Here is a 21,425-nt window from a genome sequence, read left to right as displayed (position 1 = left end):
GATGATCAAGCGTTCTCCTGGAGCTAAATGTAACCTTGTCTCTGGCCATCTCACTCAGGGAGTACCCAGTGAAGGACAGGTTGGTGCAGGGAAAGCTCGCGCGCGCGCGCTCTCTCTCTGCGCGCGGGAGAGGGCGAATGTCAGGATTACCTCAGCTGTCCGCCACTAACCACCAGGGGCCTCTGCTGGCCATCTGTTTCGGAAGATGGTTGCGAAGAATTCGGATTTCTAACAAAGCCATGTGCCCCCCTCCCACTTCTCCCGCGGGCATTGTATGGGTGGCAGCTGCCATCTAGTATCCCAGCAACCCTGGCTCCTTTCAGCCCTCGCTGGTCCAGGTCCTGGGGAATTGATTCCAAGGTTCGGTCAAAGCGGCGCTTCCTGAAACCTGCAGCCTCCCTGCTCTGCGTCGTGTCATTAAACCCTCGAGGAACCGATTAATAATAGGGACACACACCAGTGATTGAGGCCTTTAGTTTGCACCCAGAGGCTTGCGAACTCGATGCCTGAAAGGGCGGGAGGGGGTGTTTCAAAAGAAAGGAGCTGGCCATGTGAAAGACCACAGCATCCAGGGCTACAGGACACAATGGGCCGAAGGGCCTCTCTCTCTGTGGTGTGACGCAGGGTCAGGCCTGTGGGGATGATGTTCGGCAAAGTGCGCAGTGATGGAAGACACCTACCGTTTAGAACTCTGCTGTGACAAAAGGAGCTCGACTTCAACAAGGAATCCCACAGAACATCATGTGGAACAGATTTGCAAGAGGATATAAACCTTGAGCTCAGAGGTAGTGTCCCTACCTATGAGCAAGGAGACCTGGGTTCAAGTCCCACCTACTCCCAAGGTGTGCCATTACAGGGTGGCACGGTGGCACAGTGGTTAGCACTGCTGCCTCACAGCACCAGGGTTCCAGGTTCGATTCCAGCCTCTGGCGACTGACTGTGTGGAGTTTGCACGTTCTCCCCGTGTCTGCGTGGGTTTCCTCCGGGTGCTCCGGTTTCCTCCCACAGTCCAAAGATGTGCAAGTTAGGTGAATTGACCATGCTAAATTGCCCATAGTGTTAGGTGCATTAGTCAGAGGGGGGGGTGGGTTACTCTTCGGAGGGTCAGTGTGGACTTATTGGGTCGAAGGGCCTGTTTCCACACTGTAGGGAATCTAATCTAATCTCTGAATAGCCTGATGCGAAATTATTGAGGAAATCTTGTCCGACATTAGTGAGGGGCCCAGCAAATAGGATTCACCTCCAACTGACCTTATTGGAGGGAAATCATTCGACCCAAACTCCCCCCCAGACATGTTTGATCTGTCAGATTCAGCAAACTGAAGAATATTGAAGAAGGAGAAGTCCTGATCATTTACAAATGTGCTTCTACTATTTTTATGAGCCTTGACTGCATAAAACGTGGTCCCACATGCAGGGGTAAATAGACAAAGTCCTTTCCCTGGGCTGGGAAGTCCAGAACTAAACAGCATAGATTCAGGGTGAGAGGGGAAGATATAAAAAGGACCTAAGGGGCAATTTTTTCACACAGAGGGTGGTACATGTATGCAACAAGCTGCCAGAGAAAGTGATGGAGGCTGGTACAATTACAGCACTTAAAAGGCATCTGGATGGGTATAGAATAGGAAGGGTTTGGAGGGATATGGACTAAGTACTGGCAAGTGGAACTAGATTAGGTTAGGATATCTGGTCAGCATGGAAGAGTTGGACTGAAGGGTCTGTTTCCATGTCTGTATGTCTCTATGACTCTATCAAGGACAAGAATTTTCAAATGAGTGCCATGCTTCACCAGTGTAGGTCAGAGAGCATAGGGCTGGTACATGAACCCAGGATGTGGTGGGAGTCAGGTCATGGGGTAGCAGAGGTTCGGGCGAGTTGAGGTTGATGGAGAGTAGAATGTGGGGGAACCAGCTGAGAGTGTGCTGAAATAACTTTGAGGGAACAGAGGTTTGAGGGAGGGTTGAGTGATGTTGCAGCGACGTGGTGATTCGTGCCCATAAGAAATGGAGTGAAGGTACAAACAGAATATCTCCCCAGTGTGAACCGAGACGCTGTCTGGCCAAGTGGCAGACAGATGCCACGGAGAGGAATGGAGTTGTTTTGCAGTCAGGGACTGAAGGCAGTTGCCTCGGTCTTCAGACTGTTGACCAGATCATCCCCAGCACTAAATCAACGATGAGCTGCTCTGGATGATTTCTCTCACCTCCCACCACTCCCCACACCCCAGGCCACTTGCCTGCATCAAAGTGGCTCCAACACCCCCATTGTGTTGAGCGACTGGAAGAAGGATTCAATCTGAGGCCGTATGGTGTCCACTTGAGGTGTCTGGAATTGAGTGTGTCTCAGTGACTCAGGAAGAAAATCAAGATGGCACCTTCTGCCTTCTGATAGAAACAGTGTGGCTCAGTGGTTAGCATTGCTGCCTCACAGCACCAAGAACACCGGTTCGATTCCAGCCTTGGGTAACTGTATGGAGTTTGCTCCCCGTGTCAGCGTGGGTTTCCTCCCACAGTCCAAAGATGGACAGGTTAGGAGGATTGGCCATGCTAAATTGCCCATAGTGCCTATGGATGTGCAGGCTAGGTTGGTTAGCTTTGGGAATGCTGGGATAGGGTGGGATGCCCTTTGGAGGGTTGGTGTCAGCTGAATGGCGTCTATCTGCACCTTCGGGGATTCTCGGTGTACACCCTCGGCAGGACAAGCTGCTATCATGTAGCACAGGGTTGTAGGGGGAAAACTGGAATTCCTCAGCACTCAGTCGAGCTGCCATTGGACAGTTGACAATTTGTACTCCTATGGACGAACAAGGAGCCAAATACTTGGTATCATTTCTGACCAACGGCAATAACTGGTTAATAACTGCCCTCATCCTGACTGAAGGATTTCAGTGATCTCAGGTTAGAGAGGAGAGGAAAATAATCTGTGAATCCTTGCTGCAGCACTCCCAGGGCTGCTGCATCACTGTGTGCAAATTATAGAGTCCTTGAATCTGGAAAGTTCTGCCTTAGAAGGCCAGAGTCATGCCAACCATTGCATATCCTATCCTTTGATTGTTGTGGGACAGTGTTTCACCTAAGTTTCAGAGGGAGAAAGCAGCAAATTCCATCATCCAACATCAACCTTCCTGCTCCCCATCACCTGGAATATTCCCTGCATTGGTTCTACAGCATTCAGAACCTGACAGATAAAATCAAAGAGTTTATGAAGCAATGCTTGCTCCTGTATTATTGAATAGATCAGAAGGCTAAACTACGAGAGAGGTTGACATTGAATGGTTATTGATAGCAGAGGTCAGTTAGCTGAGGGCCAGTAATGATGGAATAGGAACTTGGCTCAGTTCGGAACCAGAAGATCCAGGGGAGACGTTGCAAGCCAAGGAGAGTGAAAGGTTATCAAGGGAAGACGGGAATGTGAGTAGTTAGATCAGCCCTGATCGTATTGAATGCAGAGAAGGCTCAAGGGGTTAATTAACCTATTCCTGTCATATATTCATATTGAAGGATTTGGGCTTGTTTCAAGACTAAAAATGGCTATAGAATCATACAGCATGGAAACAGACCCTTTGGTCCAACTCATCTACGCTGATCAGATATCCCAATCTGACCTAGTCCCATTTGCCAGCACCTGGCCCATATCCCTCCAAACCCTTCCTATTCATATACCCATCTAGATGCCTTTTAAATGTTGCAATTGTACCAGTCTCCACCACTTCCTCTGGCAGCTCATTCCATACACATACCACCCTCTGTGGAAAAAGTTACCCCTTAGGTCGTTCTTAAGTCTTTCCCCTCTCACCCTAAACCTATGCCCTCTAGTTCTGGATGCCCCCCCCCCCCCAAACCCAGGGACAAGACCTTGTCTATTTACCCTATCCATGCCCCTCATGATTTTATAAACCTCTATAAGGTCACCCCTCAGCCCCCGATGCTCCAGCGAAAACAGCCCCAGCCTGTTCAGCCTCTCCCTATCGCTCAAACCCTCCAACCCAGCAACATCCTTGACAATCTTTTCTGCACCCTCTCATGTTTAACAACACCTTTCCCATAGCAGGGAGACCAGAGTTGCACGCAATATTCCAAAAGTGGCCCAACCAACATCCCGTACAGCTACACAATGACATTCCCATTCCTAACATCTCCAAGGGAAACCACTATAAATGCCGAAGGAAATATCACAGAAGCGCTTCACAGGAGACTCCCAAGCACTGAGGATGTCACCTTGACAGGTGACAAAACGTCTGCAACACAAATTCCCAGCTTGGCTAACAGAACCACAACAACGAGCACCTGAGCTACAAATCTTCTCACACACTTTGAAATGATCCTGTCAGCTGGAGTACCACCCATCTCCTCTACCTGGGGGTCTACCTCAGCCCGACCGAGGAATCCTGGCCGGCCAACTGGCAGGAGCTGGAGACCAAAGTCTCGGCTCGCCTAGGCCGCTGGACAGGACTGCTCCGAGTGCTATCTTACAGGAGCCGAGTGCTGGTCATAAACCAGCTGGTGGCCGCCATGCTGTGGTACCGGCTGGTCACTTTGGTCCCTCCTCCTGGCTTTGTCGCTGACATCCAGAGAACGTTGGTAGACTTCTTCTGGGACAAAAAGATGCACTGGGTCGCTGCGCAGGTTCTGAGTCTCCCCATTGAGGAGGGCGGTCAGTTGCTGGTGTGCGTCCGCACCCAGGTCGCGACCTTCCGCCTTCAGACCTTGCAGCGATACCTTTACGTCGAGCCTCCTCCTAGGTGGTGCGCCCTGGCGACGTATTTTTTCCGCCAGGTGCGTAACCTCAACTACGACACGCAGCTCCTGTTCGTCGACCGTGACGGTTTGGAGGTCGCCCTCAAGGTGCTGCCTGTCTTTTACCAGGACCTGATCACTGTCTGGAGCATGGTCGAATCGCGTCGCGCCTACCCTCCGGCAGGAGTAGCGGCTGTCGTCAGGGAGCCGTTGCTCAGGAATCCGCACCTCCGTGCTCGCGGGTTCGAGTGGCTGTCGGAGGGGAGGGCCGTGGCGGCGAGGGTGACCAGGGTCGGGGACGTGCTGGGTGCCGGGGGCCTGGGCTGGACGTTGCCGCAAGACATAGCGAGCAGGGCAGCGGTAGACGTCCGGTACGTGGTCACCGGCATCCGACGCCTTAAAACGGCGGTGCTCGGACCCGACGTAGTGTACCAGTTGGAGGACGCTCAGGTGTGCGGTGGGATCCCGTCCGCGCTCACCCCTGCCCGGACGGAATTTCACATTGGCCCCAAGGTCCCGTACTTCCCGCGGGAGCCTGTGCCCCACAACCTGAGCCGCCTCCGAAATTTTAACTTTGTCCCGTTCAAGGACGTTAAAAGGTGTGTCCTATATCGACTGCTGCTGCACACCGTCCACCTCTTCTCCCTCATCCACCGCCCGGACACGCCCTGGCGTGCCCATTTGCCACCGGGCGGTGGGGATCCCCAGTGGAGGGCCCTCTACGCAGGAGTCCTCCCCCTTTCTCTCGGGGATCTGGGGTGGAGGGTGTTGCACGCAGCAGTCCCCTGCAACCGCAGATTGCGGTGGTTCACGGACTCCCAGCCCAACTGCTTGTTCTGTGGCGCTGTGGAGTCCGTGGACCATGTGTATGTTGGGTGTGGGCGTTTGCACTCCCTTTTTGATTTTCTGAAAAGCCTTCTCTGCTTTTGGTTGCACTTCAGTCCCACGCTCCTGATCTTCGGGCACCCAGTGCGGAGGAGGGAGGGCAGGTCTGAAGACCTCCTCGTGGGTCTGCTCCTGGGCCTGGCCAAACTGGCCATAAACAGGTCCAGGCAGCGGGCCGTGGAGGGGGTCGTTAGGGCCGACTGCCTGCCCCTCTTCCGCGGTTACGTTAGGGCCCGGGTGTCCTTGGAGAAGGAGCACGCGGTGTCCACCAACACCCTGGAGTTGTTCAGGGAGAGGTGGGCGCCGCAGGGAGTGGAGTGCATCATTTCCCCCTCCAACTCTATTTTGATTTAGTCCCTGCCCTCCCCTTCACTGTTTTGATCACACAGCATTGCCCTTTGACGTGAAGGGCACTGCTTGTCACAGACCACTTGGGTGTTTTCCTACTTTTCCTGGTGGTGGATATTGAATAAAGATTTGAGAAAAAAAAAATGAAATGATCCTGTAGTGATTGTAACAGGGTCAGGTAGGTCGACTTCATAGAATATGAGTTCCCTAATTGGGGCTGTTAACTTGGTCCAATCAGGGAGCCCTGGCTGACAGGTAACCACAGGAGGGTCAGAGGTTCTGTTCACGCTGAGCTGGGTCTGAGAGAGCTGGATCGGTGTCAAGGACTCTCCACGTGTAAATAAAGGGGGAACTTTGTGACTGGATACCGGCCTCTGGGGAGTTATTTCAGTGGCAACGAGTGTAAAGCACGTTCCTGAAATAACTCGCTTGCAAAAGTTCTCTTTAGATTGGGGTGAGCATCATGGTGTTATTTGGGAAGCTTGTTCTGACACCTCTTATGGCCCTGAGCGGAGAGACCCAGGGAACTGCAGGCCAAGGATACACAGGCTAGATAACAACCAAGAGTGAAGAATGACTGAAGCAGCACATCTAACAACAATTGACTGAATTCATCTAGCCCCATCAACAATGTGAAACTGACAGGTTGGAATTCAGTCACAGTAAGAAGCTAGGTCACTTGGTTCAGGCCTGTGACCAGTGGAGTGCCACAAGGGTTGTTGCTGGGTCCACTGCTCTTCGTCATTTATATAAGTAATTTGAATGTGAGCATAACAGGTACAGTAAGTAAGTTTGCAGATGACACCAAAATTGAAAATGTAGTGGACAGCAAAGAGGGTTACCTCAGATTACAACGTGATCTTGATCAGATGGGCCAGTGGGCCGAGGAGTGGCAGATGGAGTTTAATTTAGATAAATGTGAGGTGCTGCATTTTGGGAAAGGCAAATCAGGGTAGGATTTATACACTTAATGCTAAAGTCCTGGGGAGTACTGCTGAACAAAGAGACCTTGGAGTGCAGGTTCATAGTTTCTTGAAAGTAGAGTTGCAGGTAGATAGGGTTGGGGGATTTGAGCTATAGGGAGAGGCTGAATAGGCTGGGGCTGTTTTCCCTGGAGCATTGGAGGCTGAGGGCTGACTTCAGAGGGCTATAAAATCATGAGGGACATAGATAGGATAAACAGACAAGGTCTTTTCCCCAGAGTAGGGGAGTCCAAAACTAGAGGGCATAGGTTTAGGGTGAGAGATGAAAGATTTAAAAGCTTAGTACTGAACAGGACAGTGTACAATTTTTCACTCAAATTCAGTGAAACCCCATGCTGTTTAAAACCACTGAAGAAGGTTTCACTCATTTCCCAGATGCTGACCCAGTCACTGTGACAATGCAAGAAACATCCAGAAGATAGTTTGCTTCTTTGATTCAACTCATGTTTTTTTCTCATTTCAAATGATTTCTGCTTAGAAAGCACAGGAAACTGCACCATGCAATGCCTGGTGTGAGTCAAGTATTTTGCCTCAGAGGTGATTTCTGACAATATTTGAGTTAGTCAGATCACAGTTCCGACCTGACCTGACAGATATGGAAGGCTGGTGTGCAGGATGGACTTTAAAATAGTCAACATCCACCTTGCTTTCACTTTGTTTCTGGATGTTTGCACAGATCTAGCTTCCAGTAGGGACCATCTGAGGAAGACCATGCAGAATGGACAACTGGGCAAAAGAAGCTAATTTAAACTAGTCACCATTTCACGGATAGAATAAAGAAAATGGTGTGTGGAGAAATGATGCATCCAAGCAGGAGATCACAGCTCACACAGGGCTTAGGGTTAATGGCTCATGGAAAGTACTTGCTCAATACAGAATCCTTCAGTCAGGATGAAAGACAACTCGAGGCCAATCCACAAAACAGGAAATCTAGATAAATATATATATAGAGCCATAGAACCACACACACACACACACACACAGAGTCTGGATCTCTTCATGCCTGGCCAGTTAGATTGAGGAAGTCAAGAGTGTAGTACTGCAAAAGCACAGCTGGTCAGTCTGCATCAGAGGACCAGGAGAATCGACATTTTGGGCAAAAGCCCTTCATCAGGAATGAGGCTTGTGAGCCGAGGGGGTGGAGAGATGATTGGAGAGGGGTGGGGCTGGGGGAAGGTAGCTGCCTTGTAGAGAGGAGAACTTCAAGGTAGGCATCCTTGCAAGAGGATTCACAGTAGGGTTAAAATCAAATAGGAGAAAGTGAGGACTGTGTGGTGCTGGAAAAGCTCCTTTCCCCCCAGCCCCAACCCCCCTCCCATTTATCTCTCCACCCCCTTGGCTCACCAGCCTCATTCCTGATGAAGGGCTTTTGCCCAAAATGTCGATTCTCCTGCTCCTCGGATGCTGCCTGACCTGCTGTGCTTTTCCAGCGCCACACTCTCGACTCTAATCTCCAGCATCTGCAGTCCTCACTTTCTCCTGAGAAAGTCTGTAGAGCACGTTTATGACTGATGGTATCGTGTTGCTATCTTTGGCCATCAGATACCTAACAGTATTGGCCATGATGGGGGCTGAAGAATTCACAGCAATTGGTTTAAGTCTTTGTCAATGTGGCTTCCCTTGTTTCCAAACTGCAGGGCCAGCAGAACCTGACCGTGGCCTGCAAAATGCCAAGGAAATCATTTCAACATCTCCACTGGACAAGGTCCTAGTAGGTCAACTCTCCTCAGACAGCACCTTCCAAACCCACAAACACTTCCATCTAGAAGGACAAGGGCAGCAGATACACAGGAACACCACCCCCTGCAAGTTCCCCTCCCCTCACCATCCTGACTTGGAAATATATCGCCGTTCCTTCACTGTCACTGGGTCAAAATGCTGGAATATCCGCCCAAGGGGCATTGTGGGTGTCAGTACACCAGTAGTTCAAGGAGGCAGCTCACTACTGCTTTCTCAAGGGGTAACTGGGGACAGGCAATAAACGCTGGGCCCAGCCAGTGATGCCCATGTCCCATGAGTGAATAAAAGTCCTCCTCAGTTCTTGACAAACACAGAACACAGTCAAATAATCAGTGTTCACTACTGGATTGATGTTTGCATGGGGCAGTCAACTTAGATCATAGAGTTCTAGAGGTAGACAGCACAGAAACAGACCTTTCGGTCCAACCAGTGCATGCCAAACGTAATCCCAAACCAACCTAGTCCCACCTGCCTGCTCCTGGCCCATATCCCTCCAAACCTTTCCTGTTCATGTCCTTATCCAAATGTTTTTCAAACATTGTAACTGTACCCACATCCACCACTTCCTCAGGAGTTCAGAAAAGATTTAAGGACGTTGCCAGGGTTGGAGGATTTGAGCTATCGGGAGAGGCTGAATAGACTGGGGCTGTTTTCCCTGGAGCGTCAGAGACTGAGGGGTGACCTTATAGAGGTTTATAAAATCATGAGGGGCATGGATAGGATAAATAGGCAGAGTCTTGTCCCTGGGCTGGGGGCATCCAGAACTAGAGGACATAGGTTTAGGGTGAGAGGGGAAGATATAAAAAGAGACCGAAGGGCCACTTTTTGGGTGGTACGTGTATGGAATGAGCTGCCAGAGAAAGTGGTGGAGGCTGGTACTATTGCACATTTGAAAGGCATCTGGATGGGAATATGAATAGGAAGATTTAGAGGGATATGGGCCAAGTGCTGGCAAATGGGACAATATTAGGTTGAGATGGCTGGTCGGTATGGACGCTTTGGACTGAAGGGTACATCTCAATGACTAAGTCCTTTCCACACATGAACCACCCTCTAAAATATTTGCCTCTCATGTCTTTTTTTTTAAAAACTCTCTCTCCTCTCACCTTAAAAGTGTGTCCCCAGTCTTGAAATCCCCCATCCTAGAGCAAAGACAGCTACCATAAACTATCTATACCCCTCATGATTTTATAACTTTCTATAAAGGTCACCTCTCCACCTCCTATGCTCCAGTGGAAAAAGCCTTTGAACCACCCAGTCTATATGTCACGCAAACTTCAAAATGGGCGTAACTCCCAGAGGTGGGACTTGAACCACAGCCTTCTCAATGGAAGACCAACAAAGCCAAGCCTATGCTTTGAGCATCTCACTGAGGAACATAACGGAACCATGTGCAGCCATGTTGGAGAGTGACACTTCAAAACCCGCTCTGAGCAGCGGGGGGAAAAAGAATGAAATGATAGAATGAGGGAAGGAGTGCACTTTATGCTGAAAATAAAAGAAACCAAGTGGCCCAGATATGGTGAATTGATACCACAATGCGTCTGCATATTCGGACTAAAACAATGGCCCCATCAAAAATCTTCCACAACCAGCAAAGACTTTCAATTTAAATGATACACAGACGAAAGCCGAAGCCAATCTTTCTTTTAGCTTCGTGGACTGAGTTCCAGCCTTCAATAATTCGCTTTTGCAGCACTTTGGCTTTGAAATGTTTCGGTTTAAAAGGGTCGCGATGAAATGGAATAGCTCAGATTTTGTGGTCTTGGGTGAAAGACAGGTGCCAGTTGGTCAGTACAACTTAAACTTAACCCCCCAGGCTTTTTCCAGAGAACCTGGCAAGAATAAAAGAAGACTTGCATTTCTGTTGCGCTTTTCACAAGCACCAGGCATTTCAAAGTGCTCTGCAGCCAAATAACTACTATTGTAACATCAGTGCTAATGTCTGTTCAGCAAAACCCCCCACCAATAGCAATATATAGGCAGCATGGTGGTTAGCACTGCTGCCTGACGGCGCCAGGGTCCTGGGTTCAGTTCCAGCCTCAAGCGACTGTCTGTGTGGAGTTCTCCGGTGCTCCAGTTTCCTCCCAGTCCAAAGATATGCAGGTTAGGATGGATTGGCAATGTTAAATTGCCCCATAGTGTCCAGGGAATTGCAGGGATAGGGAGGTGGGTCTTCGGAGGTTCAGTGTTGACTTGATGGACCAAATGGCTGGCTTCCACACTGTAGGGGTCTTGTCTGAACCATTGATTCTCCTGCTCCTCGGATGTTGCCTGACCTGCTGTGCTTTTCCAGCCCTACTCTCATCTTAGTTCTGTGATCATGACCAGTCAAATTATTTCTTGTGGGATGTTGATTAAGGGACGAACATTGATCTAGACACTGGACTCAATTTTCTGCCTCTACTTTGAAACAATGCAGTGGGACCTTGTACGTTCACCCGACAGCTGGGATCGGAGTTGAACAGTTCGTTCACACGACAGCACAATGCTCCTCAGGACTGCAATGGAATAAAAGCCTCAAATTTTGCATTGAAAGTCCAAGAGAGAGACCTGAACCCAGAAACAAGTGGTGCAACCACTTGAATCATGAACTGACATGATCTTAGCAGAGCGGAATTGAAATCAATATCTGCATGCTGTCTTCTGCAGGATATAGAACACAGAACAATACAGCACAGTACAGGCCCTTTGGCCCACGACGTTGTGCCGAGCATTTATCTTAATCTAAGATCAACCTAACCTGCACACCCCTCAATTTACTACCATCCATGTGCTTGTCCAGCAGTCACTTTAATGTCCCAATGTCTCTGACTCTATTACCATCGCTGGCATCCCATGCACCCATCACTCCTACATAAAGAACTTATCTCTGACATTTCCCTGATACCTTCCTCCAATCACCTTAAAATTATGACCCCTTGTGACAGCCACTTCTGCCCTTAGGAAAAGTCTCTCACTATCTACTCTATCTATGCCTCTTATTACCTTGTACACCTCTACCAAGTCACCCCTCTTCTTCCTTCTCTCCAGGGTGAAAAGCCCTAGCTCACTCAACCTCTCTTCATAAGACATGCCCTCCAATCCAGGCAGCATGCTGGTAAATCTCCTCAACCCTCTCTAAAGCATCTACATCCTTCCTATCATGAAGCGACCAGAACTGAACACAATATTCCAAGTGTGGTCTAACCAGGGCTCTATAGAGTTACAACATAACCTCCAGCTCTTAAACTCAATCCCCCTGTTAATGAAAGCCAACACACCATACACCTTCTTAACAACCCTATCAACTTGGAACTTGTGTGAACAGGGGAAGCAATAATGTGCCTTCTCAACCAACCAAGCAGAGAGAGCCTGAGTCAGAGAGTATTATGCCAAATCCAATGCAGAATGCAACACAAAGAATTACATCATGAATGTGTTAAGAAAAAAAGGACTAAAAAAACTGAAAGAAAAAAAGTTTATTTCAATAAATCTCCAGTAATAATTAAAGTCTGAAGGACCGTGAATCTGCACTTGGACAAATTCATTTTCACTTCCAGCGAGTGGTCTGCTGTTAATTGTGCTGGTAGCCTCACTGTTCATGTTAATCACAAAATCTGAGCCAATGTACTGAGGAGTTGACTGAAGCCACAAAGTCACCTCATCTAGAAGACAGACAGCATGCATCTCTTCAGCATTAGGCAGCATGGTGGCTCAGTGGTTAGCACTGCTGCCTCAGTGCTAGGGACCCGGGTTCAATTCCAGCCTCAGGTGGCCGTCTGCGTGGAGTTTGCATGTTTTCCCTGTGTCTGGGTGGGTTTCCTCTGGATGCCCTGGTTTCCTCTCAGTCCAAAGATGTGCTAGTTGGGTGAATTGGCCAAGTTAAATTGCTCGTAGCATTCAGGGATGTGCAGGTTAGGTGCATTAGTCAGGGTTAAGTGTAGGGTGATGGGTCTGGTGAGTTATTCTTCAGAGGGTCAGTGTGGACTTGTAGGGCTGAATGGTCTGTCTCCACACTGTAGAGATTCTATGATTAAATTGATTGATCATAGTCTGATGACGGGCTTTTGCCCGAAACGTTGATTCTCCTGCTCCTCGGACGCTGCCTGACCTGCTGTGCTTTTCCAGCACCACGCCCTCAACTCTGACTCTCCAGCATCTGCAGTCCTCACTTTCTCCCGATCCTAGACCTTTCAAGTGAGCTTATTCTAGCCCACTAAAGGGGTGCAGTGGTAGTGCCCTCACCTCTGAGCCAGGAGGCCCAGTTTCTAGTCCCACTTGCTCCAGCAGTGAGTAATAAATCTCTGGACTGGTTGATTTCCAATTTCCCCTCCCAATGGGAAAGCATTAGGTTGCCTCAGTTCACCCTTATCCCACCGCCCCACCCGAACGCACCACCCCCTCCCCCCACTTCATCATTCCCAGTCTCTTTCCTGAATTTCTGTGGGGATTCCTGTCCCATAGGCAGCATGGCTGAGAACACACCAAGCAGGGAAGCACTACCACACCTTCACACCTTCCTGCTCCGCGGTGCAAGGGTGGGTGAACAGATTCCATTTGCATCGGTGTTACCATGCCTGCGCCAAGCAACAAATCTGCCTGTTGTCAACCGGGTTCAGAATTTGACTCTTTAACAACAGAATAAGGTCACTTGTCCTCTTCACAGTGATTGACCCAGCCAGCTCCCTCGAGTTCCTCTTCAAAACTCACACACAGAAATCAAATTTACAAGGGAAATAGATGGTGACATCTTGCAAAATGTCTAGATTACAGAGGAGGAAGTGCTGGATGCCTTGAAACGGTTAAAGGTGGATAAATCCCCAGGATCTGATCAGGTGTACCTGAGAACTCTGTGGGAAGCTAGAGAAGTGATTGCTGGGCCTCTTGCTGAGGTATTTGTATCATCGATAGTCACAGGTGAGGTGCTGGAACACTGGAGGTTGGCAAACGTGGTGCCACTGTTTAAGAAAGGTGGTAAGGTCAAGCCAGGGAACTATAGACCGGTGAGCCTGACCGCTGTGGTGGGCAAGTTGTTGGAGGGAATCCTGAGGGACAGGATGTACATGTATTTGGAAAGGCAAGGACTGATTCGGGATAGTCGACATGGCTTTGTGTGTGGGAAATCATGTCTCACAAACTTGATTGAGTTTTTGAAGAAGTAACAATGAAGATTGAGGAGGGCAGAGCAGTAGATGTGATCTATATGGACTTCAGTAAGGCGTTCGACAAGGTTCCCCATGGGAGACTGATTAGCAAGGTTAGCTCTCATGGAATACAGGGAGAACTAGCCATTTGGATACAGAACTGGCTCAAAGGTAGAAGACAGAGGGTGGTGGTGGAGGATTGTTTTTCAGACTGGAGGCCTGTGACCCGTGGAGTGCCACAAGGATCGGTGCTGGGTCCTCTACTTTTTGTCATTTACATGAATGATTTGGATGCGAGCATAAGAGGTACAGTTAGTAAGTTTGCGGATGACATCAAAATTGGAGGTGTAGTGGACAGCGAAGAGGGTTACCTCAGATTACAACAGGATCTGAACCAGATGGGCCAATGGGCTGAGAAGTGGCAGATGAAGTTTAATTCAGATAAATGCGAGGTGCTGCATTTTGGGAAAGCAAATCTTAGCAGGACTTATTCACTTAATGGTAATGTCCTGGGGAGTGTTGCTGAACAAAGAGACCTTGGAGTGCAGCTTCATAGCTCCTTGAAAGTGGAGTCGCAGGTAGATAGGATAGTGAAGAAGGCGTTTGGTATGCTTTCCTTTATTGGTCAGATTATTGAGTACAGGAGTTGAGAGGTCATGTTGCGGCTGTACAGGACATTGGTTAGGCCACTTGGAATATTGTGTGCAATTCTGGTCTCCTTCCTATCGACAAGATGTTGTGAAACTTGAAAGGGTTCAGAAAAGATTTACAAGGATGTTGCCAGGGTTGGAGGATCTGAGCTACAGGGAGAGGCTGAACAGGCTGGGGCTGTTTTCCCTGGAGCGTCAGAGGCTGAGGGGTGACCTTATAGAGGTTTACAAAATTATGAGGGGCATGGATAGGGTAAATAGACAAAGTCTTTTCCCTGGGGTTGGGGAGTCCAGAACTAGAGGGCATAGGTTTAAAGGTGAGAGGGGAAAGATTTAAAAGAGACCTAAGGGGCAACTTTTTCACGCAGAGGGTGGTACATGTATGGAATGAGCTGCCCGAGGATGTGGTGGAGGCTGGTACAATTGCAACATTTAAGAGGCATTTGGATGGGTATATGAATAGGAAGGGTTTGGAGGGATATGGGCCGGGTGCTGGCAGGTGGACTAGATGGAGTTGGGATATCTGGTTAGTATGGACGGGTTGGACATCTCTCTGACTGTATGACTTTAATTCCTGATGAAGGGCTTACGCCGGAAACATTGAGTCTCCTGCTCCTCAGATGCTGCCCGATCGGCTGTGCTTTTCCAGCACCACAGTCTAACTTCGATCACCAGCATCTGTAGAGTGATAGAACATGCCGAGTTGAGATGGGAGTGCTGGAAAAGCACTGCAGATCAGGCAGCATCCGAGCAGCAGCATGTTTCAAACATCAAGAATCTGGCATGGATCAAACATTCGAGGTTAGACTGAGAAGAATGACCTTTCACCCCTGCTTTATGCAGAGTTCCCCCATCCCTCCAATGTGGCTTTTCCCCACTCTGTCCACCTTGCAACTTTGTCCATCTCCCCTCCCTCTCCCCCCCTTTCCATCCATCTCCCTGTTTGCTTCGCCCATGTCTCCCTGCATTGTGCAACTTTTCTACCTGAGTTGCACCCGCCCCGTTACAAGGAGGAGTACAAACTCTCCAACCCTGCAGTAAATGATGCAAGTTGACCATTGGATCGGGCTGGGAGCAGAAACAAATCAGCATTGGAAAACGAGCAATTACAGAGTTTGTGCTCTCTCTCGTTGGAAACAACAGGGGCTAGTGTAAAACTTCTCTTACCGTTGTCTGCAGCTCTGGAGATCATCCAGCAAGTTGTCTTTCTCCACCTGGATTCGGTCCTTGTCCTTGACTACCAGCTCCAGCTGTCTCTTCAGCTCCCTGATCTCCTGCAAATAGACCTCCCCGGCTCGGCTCGGCTCCTTCGCTCGGAGCTGCCTCAGCTCAGCCAGGAGCACCGCGTTCTGCTGCTCCAAGCCCCTCACTTTGTCGATGAAATTGGCGAAGCGGTCGTTCAGTTCCTGCAGCTCCACCTTCTCGTTGGTCCGAGTGGCCAGGAACTCCTGGTTGAGGGCATCGGCGACTGAGAAGTCCGCCCTGTCCAGGTACCTCCTGGCGGCTGGGGTGCTGGACCGGGGCCGGTAGGAGCCGGTGCTGGTCCTCAGGAAAGCTGCAGGCGAGCTGGCCAGCCGGGAGCCGATGATAGGGGAGATGGAGGCTCCCCCGAAGCTCCTCCTGGAAGAGGCGGTGCTCACACGATAGGAAGACATGCTGTTGCTTAAGGCGAGCCCACTGCAGGGATGGAGCTGTTCAGGTTCCTTATATAGGGAGCCCTGCCTGGCCACGCCTGAAACTCACGGTTCAATCCCAGCCCATGGCACACCGCCCCCTGGTCAGTAGGGAGAGGGGGTCTGAACTGAAATCATATTGAAGATGCTCGTGCATCCCCACATCTATTTTCAAAAAGTTTGCAGATTTCTTTCTCAACCCCCTCCCCACCAACTGGTATTACATTCCAAAACAGAGGATGTGTGTCTGTATGAAGAGAAAGTGAGGTCTGCAGATGCTGGAGATCAGAGCTGAAAATGTGTTGCTGGAAAAGCGCAGCAGGTCAGGCAGCATCCAAGGAACAGGAGAATCGACGTTTCGGGCTTAAGCCCTTCTTCCTGAAGAAGGGCCCATGCCCAAAACGTCGAATCTCCTGTTCCTTGGATGCTGCCTGACCTGCTGCGCTTTTCCAGCAACACATTTTCAGCAATGTGTGTGTATGGAATGAGCTGCCATAGGATGTGGTGGAGGCTGGTACAATTGCAATATTTAAAATGGCATCTGGGTGGGTAAATGAATAGGAAGGGTTTAGAGGGATAGAGGCCAAATGCTGGCAAATGGGACAAGATTGGGGTTGGGATATCTGGTCGGCATGGACGGGTTGGTTCTGGAGTCCATGACTCCAGAGGTGAATGGGACTCAGTGAGGCTCCAATAGGGACACAGCGTCCAATCCCTCCACACGTTCAGTGAGCTCAACTCAACTGTAAAGGGAGCATAGGCTCCTGGGGACACAGAATCTTCTTCTGAACAGAAACAAAAGACAAAAGCACCTGCTATTCAGAGTGGTCCTGGGTCCTTTTCCCATTCCTGTACACTGTGTAAAACCCAGGCTCCTGTATACTGTGTAAAACCCAGGCTCCTGTACACTGTGTAAAACCCAGGCTCCTGTACACTGTGTAAAACCCAGGCTCCTGTACACCGTGTAAAACCCAGGCTCCTGTACACCGTGTAAAACCCAGGCACGTGTACACTATGTAAAACCCAGGCTCCTGTACACTGTGTAAAATCCAGGCTCCTGTACACCGTGTAAGACACAGGCTCCTGTACACCGTGTAAAGCCCAGGCTCCTGTATACTGTGTAAAACCCAGGCTCCTGTATACTGTGTAAAACCCAGGCACCTGTATACTGTGTAAAACCCGGGCTCCTGTACACCGTGTAAAACCCAGGCTCCTGTATACTGTGTAAAACCCGGGCTCCTGGACACCGTGTAAAACCCAGGCACCTGTACACTGTGTAAAACACAGGCTCCTGTACACTGTGTAAAACCCAGGCTCCTGTACACTGTATAAAACCCAATCTCCTGTACACTGTGTAAAACCCAGGCTCCTGTACACTATGTAAAACCCAGGCTCCTGTATACTGTGTAAAACGCAGGCTCCTGTACACTGTGTAAAACCCAGGCTCCTGTACACTATGTAAAACCCAGGCTCCTGTATACTGTGTAAAACCCAGGCCCCTGTATACTGTGTAAAACCCAGTCTCCTGTATACTGTGTAAAACCCAGGCTCCTGTATACTGTGTAAAACCCAAGCTCCTGTACACCGTGTAAAACCCGGACTCCTGTACACCGTGTAAAACCCAGGATACTGTACACCGTGTAAAACCCAGGCTCCTGTACACCGTGTAAAACCCGGGATCCTGTACACCGTGTAAAACCCGGGCTCCTGTACACCGTGTAAAACCCAGGCACCTGTACACTGTGTAAAGCCCAGGCTCCTGTATACTGTGTAAAACCCAGGCTCCTGTACAGCGTGTAAAACCCAGGCTCCTGTACACTGTGTAAAGCCCAGGCTCCTGTATACTGTGTAAAACCCAGGCTCCTGTACAGCGTGTAAAACCTAGGCTCCTGTATACTGTGTAAAACCCATGCTCCTGTGCACGGTGTAAAACCCAGGCTCCTGTACACTGTGTAAAGCCCAGGCTCCTGTACACCGTGTAAAAGCCAGGCTCCTGTATACTGTGTAAAACCCAGGCTCCTGTACACCGTGTAAAACCGAGGCTCCTGTACACCGTGTAAAACCCAGGCTCCTGTACACTGTGTAAAACCCAGGCTCCTGTACACCGTGTAAAACCCAGGCTCCTGAACACCATGGAAAACCCAGGCTCCTGTACACCATGTAAAACCATGGATCCTGTACACTGTGTAAAACCCAAGCTCCTGTACACCGTGTAAAACCCAGGCTCCTGCACGCCATGTAAAACCATGGATCCTGTATACTGTGTAAAACCCAGGCTCCTGTACACTGTGTAAAACCCAGAATCCTTTATACTGTGTAAAACACAGGCTCCTGTACACTGTGTAAAACCCAGTCTCCTGTATACTGTGTAAAACCCAGGCTCCTGTGCACGGTGTAAAACCCAGGCTCCTGTACACTGTGTAAAGCCCAGGCTCCTGTACACCGTGTAAAACCCAGGCTCCTGTACACCGTGTAAAACCGAGGCTCCTGTACACCGTGTAAAACCCAGGCTCCTGCACACTGTAAAACCCAGGCTCCTGTACACCGTGTAAAACCCAGGCTCCTGAACACCATGGAAAACCCAGGCTCCTGTACACCATGTAAAACCATGGATCCTGTACACTGTGTAAAACCCAAGCTCCTGTACACCGTGTAAAACCCAGGCTCCTGCACATCATGTAAAACCATGGATCCTGTACACCATGTAAAACCCAGGCTCCTGTACACTGTGTAAAACCCAGGCTCCTGTACACTGTGTAAAACCCAGTCTCCTGTACACTGTGTAAAACCCAGGCTCCTGTGCACCATGTAAAACCCAGGCTCCTGTACACCGTGTAAAACCCAGGCTCCTGTATACTGTGTAAAACCCAGGCTCCTGTACACTATGTAAAACCCAGGCTCCTGTACACTGTGTAAATTCCCAATCTCCTGTACACTGTGTAAAACCCAGGCTCCCGTAAACTGTGTAAAACGCAGGCTCATGTATACTGTGTAAAACCCAGGCTCCTGTACACTGTGTAAAACCCAGGCTCATGTATACTGTGTAAAACCCAGGCTCCTGTACACTATGTAAAACCCCTGCTCCTGTATACTGTGTCAAACGCAGGTTCCTGTACCCTGTGTAAAACCCAGGCTCCTGTATACTGTGTAAAACCCAGGCTCCTGTACACTGTGTAAAACCCAGACTCCTGTACACCGTGTAAAACCCAAGCTCCTGTGCACCGTGTAAAACACAGGCTCCTGTACACTGTGTAAAACCCAGGCTCCTGTACACCATGTAAATCCCCGGCTCCTGTACACTATGTAAAACCCGGACTCCTGTACACTGTGTAAAACCCAGGCTCCTGTACACCGTGTAAAACCCAGGCTCCTGTACACCGTGTAAAACCCAGGCTCCTGTACACTGTGTAAAACCCAGGCTCCTGTATACTGTGTAAAACCCAGGTTCCTGTACTCCGTGTAAAACCCAGGCTCCTGTACACCGTGTAAAACCCAGGCTCCTGGACACTTTGTAAAACCCAGGCTCCTTTATACTGTGTAAAACACAGGCTCCTGTACACCGTGTAAAAGCCAGGGTCCTGTATACTGTGTAAAACACAGGCTCCTGTACACCATGTAAAACCCAGGCTCCTGTACACCGTGTAAAACCCAGGCTCCTGTACACCGTGTAAAAGCCAGGCTCCTATACACTGTGTAAAACCCAGGTTCCTTTATACTGTGTAAAACCCAGGCTCCTGTACACCGTGTAAAAGCCAGGCTCCTGTACTCCGTGTAAAACACCGGCTCCTGTATACTGTGTAAAACACAGGCTCCTGTACACCGTGTAAAAGCCAGGCTCCTGTATACTGTGTAAAACACAGGCTCCTGTACACCATGTAAAACCCAGGCTCCTGTACACCGTGTAAAACCCAGGCTCCTGTACACCGTGTAAAAGCCAGGCTCCTGTACACTGTGTAAAACACAGGCTCCTGTACCCCGTGTAAAAGCCAGGCTCCTGTACACTGTGTAAAACCCAGGTTCCTGTACCCCGTGTAAAACCCAGGCTCCTGTATACTGTGTAAAACCCAGACACCTGTACAATGTGTAAAACCCAAGCTCCTGTATACTGTGTAAAACCCAGGCTCCTGTACACCGTGTAAAACCCAGGCTCCTGTACAGTGTGTAAAACCCAGGCTCCTGTATACTGTGTAAAACCCAGGCTCCTGTATACTGTGTAAAACCCAGGCTCCTGTACAGTGTGTAAAACCCAAGCTCCTGTATACTGTGTAAAACCCAGGCTCCTGTACACCGTGTAAAACCCAGGCTCCTGTATACTGTGTAAAACCCAGGCTCCTGTACAGTGTGTAAAACCCAGGCTCCTGTACACCGTGTAAAACCCAGGCTCCTGTATAGTGTGTAAAACCCAGGCTCCTGTAGACCGTGTGAAACCCAGGCTTCTGTACACAGTGTAAAATCCAGGCTCCTGTACACCGTGTAAAACCCAGGCTCCTGTATACTGTGTAAAACCCAGGCTCCTGTACACTGTGTAAAACGCGGGCTCCTGTACACTGTGTAAAACCCGGGCTCCTGTACACCGTGTAAAACCCAATCTCCTGTATACTGTGTAAAACCCAGACTCCTGTATACTGTGTAAAACACAGGCTCCTGTATACTGTGTAAAACCCAGGCTCCTGTATAACGTGTAAAACCCAGGCTCCTGTACACTGTGTAAAACCCGGGCTCCTGTCCACTGTGTAAAACCCAGACTCCTGTATACTGTGTAAAACACAGGCTCCTGTATACTGTGTAAAACCCAGGCTCCTGTACACGGTGTAAAACCCAGGCTCCTGTATACTGTGTAAAACCCAGGCTCCTGTACACTCTGTAAAACCCAGGCTCCTGTACACTGTGTAAAGCCCCGGCTGCTGTCCAGCGTGTAAAACCCAGACTCCTGTATACTGTGTAAAACACAGGCTCCTGTATACTGTGTAAAACCCAGGCTCCTGTACACCGTGTAAAACACAGGCTCCTGTATACTGTGTAAAACCCAGGATCCTGTATACTGTGTAAAACCCAGGCTCCTGTACACCGTGTGAAACCCAGGCTCCTGTACACTGTGTAAAACCCAGGCTCCTGTACACTGTGTAAAACCCAGGCTCCTGTGCACTGTGTAAAACCCAAGCTCCTGTACACCGTGTAAACCCCAGGCTCCTGTACACTGTGTAAAACCCAGGCTCCTGTATGCTGTGTAAAACCCAGGCTCCTGTGCACTGTGTGAAACCCAAGCTCCTGTACACCGTGTAAA

The 21,425-nt window shown here is 49.5% G+C and overlaps 1 protein-coding gene across 1 annotated transcript in view; it reads right to left on the bottom strand.

Annotated features, from left to right (window-relative positions):
• LOC132805821 (peripherin-like) overlaps positions 1-16,129 on the bottom strand; it is a 31,341-nt gene extending 15,212 nt beyond the window's left edge. Inside the window, exon 1 of the mRNA XM_060821111.1 lies at positions 15,636-16,129. Within this exon, the coding sequence (XP_060677094.1) occupies positions 15,636-16,123 (488 nt within the window). The 5' untranslated portion in view covers positions 16,124-16,129. The remainder of the gene's footprint in view (positions 1-15,635) is intronic.
• Positions 16,130-21,425: the final 5,296 nt, after the last annotated feature.

The sequence above is a fragment of the Hemiscyllium ocellatum genome, chromosome X (assembly GCF_020745735.1).
Source record: "Hemiscyllium ocellatum isolate sHemOce1 chromosome X, sHemOce1.pat.X.cur, whole genome shotgun sequence".
In the NCBI taxonomy this organism is placed as follows: domain Eukaryota; kingdom Metazoa; phylum Chordata; class Chondrichthyes; order Orectolobiformes; family Hemiscylliidae; genus Hemiscyllium; species Hemiscyllium ocellatum.
This window is presented reverse-complemented; position numbering and strand designations above follow the sequence as displayed.